This window comes from Alosa alosa, chromosome 19 (genome assembly GCF_017589495.1).
Source record: "Alosa alosa isolate M-15738 ecotype Scorff River chromosome 19, AALO_Geno_1.1, whole genome shotgun sequence".
Lineage (NCBI taxonomy): Eukaryota > Metazoa > Chordata > Actinopteri > Clupeiformes > Clupeidae > Alosa > Alosa alosa.
The window spans coordinates 20,914,506-20,920,557 of NC_063207.1; the positions used below are offsets into that span (position 1 = coordinate 20,914,506).

A 6,052-nucleotide genomic window follows, 5' to 3' on the forward strand; every position below is an offset into this window, starting at 1 on the left:
CATTAATTGTGTTTTACAGCAAAGGGTTATGCGCTTTCTCTCCCCTCCACACACACATATATACACACACACAATTGCAGTGTCTCCCATCTGTGTCTTTTATCTTTCTTGGAATGGTCTTACTCACCCTCCATCACACACACACACACAAGCACAACAGAAATCCAACAGTTCTGTGCCAATGACTTTACTGCAGGATGAATGTTTCTCAATGAACAGATAGCAGAGAGCGTTTAAATAAGTCGGCTTGGGATCCCTCCACCTAGCCCCTATACCCGTCTCTGAATAACAGAATCTCACCATGCACTCAGCATAAACATACTGAGGTCTGCGCTGAGGCATTACCACGGCAACCACAGCTGTGACTAGTGATGGGTGACGTGGCTGTACCATAACAACAAAGAGCCATGGGAAGCAGGCTCAAATTCCCCTAAGATGTCCCTCGACTGTGCTGTGTGTGTGTGTGTTGGTTTGTCAGCTTCTGTCTGTGTGTGTGTCTATGCATGTGTATGTCAGACAGCTTGTGCTGGTTTGAGTGTTATGTTTCCCTGTGTGTGTGTGTGTGCGTGAGAGAGAGTGTGTGTGACAGCCATCTCATCATTAGGCTTGAGTTTCATACCCTGTGGGCCACAGCTGTGGTTTGTTGTTGTCCTCCGTTTTCCATATCGGCCCACATCAACGCCAGAACAGGCCCACATCAACGCCAGAACAGGCCCACATCAACGCCAGAACTAAGGAATGAACATGTGTCTCACATGAACAGATGTGAAATCTCAGGTGAAGACTTAAATCTCCTTATCTGGCAGGAGTTACAGAGAAAAACAATCCTCTTGATTGTTCTCGTTTAACATACTAAATAAGCTCAGTTGTGAGGACATTAACTGACTGTTTGTGTTGGCGTGTAAACATGCTGAGCTGGATCACTATTACTTTTTGAAACAAAGAGCAGGAAACTCTCTCGATAAAAATAGTATACCCTCCTTGGCCTGTTTGTTACCATGGTTACAATGTGCCGCAACAAACCTCGCAGTTTGGTTTCTGTCTGAGCCTCAGACGAGTCTCTGTTGATGAAAGACACAAATGAAGAACTAAGAGAAAAAGAAAACATGAAGCACTCCACATGACCGTAGCTTTGGCTCACGTTACATACTAACTGTTATTTGGACAGGCCTGTTTCCATGACAAAATTACCCTACTGTATCTATGCTATTATACTAAATCATATTGTCTAATATAGATTTAAGAACCTAATAAAGGCTCAAATATACTGTAAGAACAACTTTGTTGCCATTTCAGGGAGGCCTCTGAATGGGGAACAGATTAACATGGGGTTACTCCGAAAAACGCTTCTTTTTCAGTTAGGCTCCTTCAAGATACCTTTACATCATTGCTTGCACATTAACACACAAAAAGGGTTGTAGAGACTTGTTTCATGTATTTTTTACTATGATCTTTACACAGGTCTATGTGCTCCGGTGCAAACACAAGTCCTAATACAGCATGTCAGTCCCACCCACAAACACAGTCCTCCGCCTCACCCCACTGGCCCCTGCATGACCCCCATCACAAGGTCAGATCTCCATCACAAGGTCAAATCAATGAAACCAAAGTCAAATCACTGATCAATCAGTGCACGATCTCTCTAATGTGGCATCAGGCTTGCTTGCTCGCACCCACCCAGATCTCAAAGGTTCACATGATTGAATTCACATTATCTAGATTTGCGTTCATTCGGGAAAGGGAGAAGCAATTTGCGTGATCCTTCAAAGTCCTCCCCGGGAATCACTTAAAAAACCTGTTCATCCATCACGCTGTACAAAAGGAATGGCGTGTCTGTGTTCTGTCCTTGTCTTGCATGTCTCTGGGGGCATGTCCATTTTTTCAGACGAAACCTTCTTCCCAATTAGTCACACAGAGAAACAAAATAATGTTACCTATGTCTGCAGTCCATTACCAATGCAAATAAAGTGTAAACGTCTTTATGTCAGCTTTGAGGCTTTAAAAAAAATCAGTAAAGGCAAGAATAAAAATAAATATAAAAAAATAAAATTGATAAAAACATAGTGAAAGAATAAATAATGAATTCAATAAATAAATGCATACATACATACATACATACATAAATATGTTCACAAACACTAAAAGTCTGATGCCTCCTGGGCTGTTTGGTCTCCTACTTGTCTGTTGCTACACTGCATGTGTCCTGGGAGCTCACACACATTCTTACACACACAGTTTGTCCAAACGGTCCATCTCCAGCCTGCCTTGTGTAGCAGCGTGTTGGACGTCTTTTCAAGAGTCGTTGGGAGTTTTTTTCCCCCTGTTGTCTGGTGTGCTGTGTGTGAGTGTGCAGGTGTGTGTGTGTGTGTGTGTGTGTGTGTGTGTGTGTGTGTGTGTGTGTTTCAGCCGTTGCGCTGCAGCTGAGCGCTCACGGGGGGGGCCTGGTGGGAGTGTGTTCTGTCAGACGGAGTGTCTGACAGACGAGCCGGCATTTCAGACAGCCTCCCAACTCTGCCGGGGGCTCCAGGACTTCTCACGTTGGATCTCTGTGTCAGCTAGACACATCTGTTTCCTTACGTTAAGGATCACTGTATGTGTTGCCATGTGTGTGTGTGTGTGTGTGTGTATGTGTGTGTGTGTGTGTGTGTGTGTCTGTGTGTGTGTGTGTGTGTGTGTTAGATAGATTGGGAACAGGGCACACAGAGGTGAACTGGAGTGCATTTGACAAAAAGTGAACAAAACAAGGTGTGACGACATTCAGCACAGGGCCACAGCTGGGCCTTCAGAAAACAGAGAATCAAGATGCTTTAACAAAACGGAACTTGTCTTGTTTGTAAAAAAAATCATTACATTCATGATGCTGACAAAGAAATGCACTTTTTTCCTTTCTAGTCTGAGTAAAAAAAAGATGCACAATCATGAAGTAAACATGTAAAGCAAAAGTGACATCACTTTCTCTGCGTGCTGGCAGCCAATCAGGGACAGCCTTTGGGACCACTGAAACGATCCCTAGCAGTGCAGCTGTGCATACAGTGCAGATAGAAACGCAAGCCTTGGCTCACTGAGGCGTGACGTAATACCAGCACTGTGTCAGGACTTGGCATAAATAGCACATAACACTTCATACTTAACCAGACATGAGGTACAGGATCTGGCATTATTAACACAGCCAAATGCTAAAATAGATCATGCTTTGCGATTTACCACGCAACTTTGTTACAGGGCGAGGGTGGGCAATCTTACCCTTGGGCGACTGGGTGTGCATGTTTTTGTGTGTTCGATTGACAAGTGCAAGTGATGTCTACTTGAAACTACCTTGACTCAATCATACAAGAAATGAATGAATGAATCAATCAATCACACAACCAACCAATCAATCAATCAATCAATCAATCACACAACCAATCAATCAATCAGTCACACAGGCACACAAAGTGAAAACTGAGTAAGAGTGTCCACCTGTGTTGCATAATTCTGTCCCCCACACAGCCTTAGAGGTGCAATAGGTAGCTTACGTTGTCCAAAATAAAAATGTTTCTAGACCTATCATAATGATATTCAAGGACAATCAATCAAAAATGATTCCAAATATTCATGTGCATTCAAATTCCGACGTGTGATCATTCATTGTTTCTGACGTTTTCCAAGTTATCCTTTAGCTTATATATTGTTTCAGGGGACAGGACAATTCCAACAAATGCAAGACAAAACTCAAGAATACATACAATATGCACTGAATGCACAGAAGGTATTTGGAAACAACTGTCTTTCAATAAACTGTCTTCATATTTACATGTTTTTTGTTGACCAAAAAAAGCAGATTCCATACGGCACCTGTACAGAGGCATTACGTCAGACCTCACTGAGGTGGTGCTGCTAATTTGAACCGACGGTGCAGTGTGCAGACTACATAACAGGGCGAACTTAGGACAAGTCTACTATGCTAACTAACCTTACGGTGGCCTGTAATGAGCCAAAACAAAGCAACTACTACTCCCTGTTCAGCTAGTCCCAACCAATTCAAAGGCATATAGAAATACTTTCAGTGGAGGGTAGCATTCAAGTGGTGGTTTTTCTCCTTTCCTGTCACTGTCTCTCTCTCTCTCTCTCTGCTCCTCCTCTCTGGAGTAGAAAGGTCTAGACGTGCTCTGTGATACATAGGAATTCTTAAACAGTACTTATAGGTTTACTAATGATAACAGTTATGACCAGAAGCCTGGTCGTACACGGTAGGGAGAGTCTCTGGCCAATGAGGATTCGGGCCTACAGAGTGGGAGGGTTCCATCCCTGCACTGGCCCTCGTCTCGTTGGTCCAGCAGGCTGTCATTCACCCAGGGCGAGCAAGGGGTTGGAGGAACGGCGGCGCCGCCTCCAAACTCCACAGTGGGCGGAGTCTCAGTGCTGGAAGTGTGGCTGGGGGAGTCGCCCCACGGCGCCTCGCTGCGGATCCGTGGAGATGGGCGAGGCCTTACTAGGAAGTCCAGCGTTTTGGGACGCTCTGGTTGGCAACGGCGACGAGGAGTGGGAGGGAAGACCAAATTTGGGTCAGGTAACCGTGGCAAATCTGAGATGTCCTCTCTCATACACCACTGGCTTCCGGACACTGTGTGTATGTGTGTGTGTGTGTGTGTGTGTGTTGTGTGTGTGTGTGTGTGTGTGTGTTTGGGGAGAGATAAGAAGAAACATACAAGTTTCATGATATAAAATATTAGTGTTGAATAAATCTATAAATACATACTGAGACAAATAAAAACACTTTTCTGACTAAGCATGGACCATACGGAATTCACACTTAGTACAATTGATATAATGCAGATTTGATTTCTGCAGATTTAATGAAAAACGTTTTCATTTTCTTGATGAACTACCAGACACATACCTGCGTTGTCAGCCTTCATCTGTGGTGGGTGGTGCCCATTGTTGTGGTTGGAGGAAGAGGATGGGGGGCACCTCTTCTTGATCGCGCCATCGGAGGGGGTGCGGTGGAGGCCACGGGTGGCGTGCACGCTGACGGGCACGTGCGTAGGCGTCAGCGACTGGCGCGGGTTCTTCTTGAAGCTCTCCAGGTGCGTGTTGACCAGAGGGTTGAGTGGCGGGGGGCTGGTGAGGGCGGGTGGGGGCAGGAGTGGCAGCGTGGGCACGGGCGCAGGGCAGGGAGGAGGAGGTGGCGTGGCCGGCCGATACACCAGCAGCTCCTCGCTGTCAGAGCGCAGGAGGGAGCGCGTGGAGTTGCAGTCCGACACGGACGACAGGGAGAGCAGCGTAAAGGATGGAGCGATGGCCGCAGGGGGAGGAGGTGGAGGTGGAGGTGGAGGAGGGGGGGCGGCGCGCAGGGGGCTCTCCCGCTTGAAGAGCTTGCGCGTCGGGGGGCTGGTGCTCCGCCTGTTGCCTCCCCCACCTCCGCGGTGGAACAGACCCTCCCAGCGAGTCTTGGCCCCCCCGCTGCCGCTGCTCTCCCCTGGAGTGTGCGAGACGCCGGCACTGGGCGTGGAGCAGAGGTCCAGCAGGTTGAAGCCGAGACCCACCGCCGCCAGGATGGCGCCGCAGCCCAGCAACATGAGGTCCGAGCGCCGGCCCACACCGGGGCTGTGGTGGCGGCCCGACAAGCCCGAGCAGACGCTAGCCACCGAGCTGACCGCGGCCTCTCGCGCAGGGCTGCACACGCCCACCTCCGCTCTGGACACGGCGCCAGGTCCTATCACGTAGCTGCCCTCGGCGAGGGTGGGGCCGTCCCGGTGGAAGGGGATGCAGAGGTAGGATTGGCCGGGAGAGGCACAACCCTCCGGAGAGTCTGACAGGAAGCAGCAGTCTTCGTTTTCTGCAGGGAGAGGAGACACACACACACACACACACACACACACACACATACATCATCACACACACACACACACACACACACACACACATCACATCACACACACACACACACACAAACACACACCACACACACACGCACGCTCACACACACACACACACACACAAATATAAAACAAAACATACAAACAAACCAAGTGGTCACACACATACAGACAGAGCAAGAAAGAAAAGAGAA

General features: G+C 47.9%; 1 protein-coding gene across 1 annotated transcript in view; it reads right to left on the reverse strand.

The window, feature by feature from the left end:
- Positions 1 to 1,424: 1,424 nt before the first annotated feature.
- map3k9 (mitogen-activated protein kinase kinase kinase 9) overlaps positions 1,425 to 6,052 on the reverse strand; it is an 18,607-nt gene continuing 13,979 nt past the window's right edge. Inside the window, exons 10-11 of the mRNA XM_048227859.1 lie at positions 4,880 to 5,818; positions 1,425 to 4,603 (exon numbers count right to left, since the gene is read on the reverse strand). Of these exons, the coding sequence (XP_048083816.1) occupies positions 4,203 to 4,603; positions 4,880 to 5,818 (1,340 nt within the window). The 3' untranslated portion in view covers positions 1,425 to 4,202. The remainder of the gene's footprint in view (positions 4,604 to 4,879; positions 5,819 to 6,052) is intronic.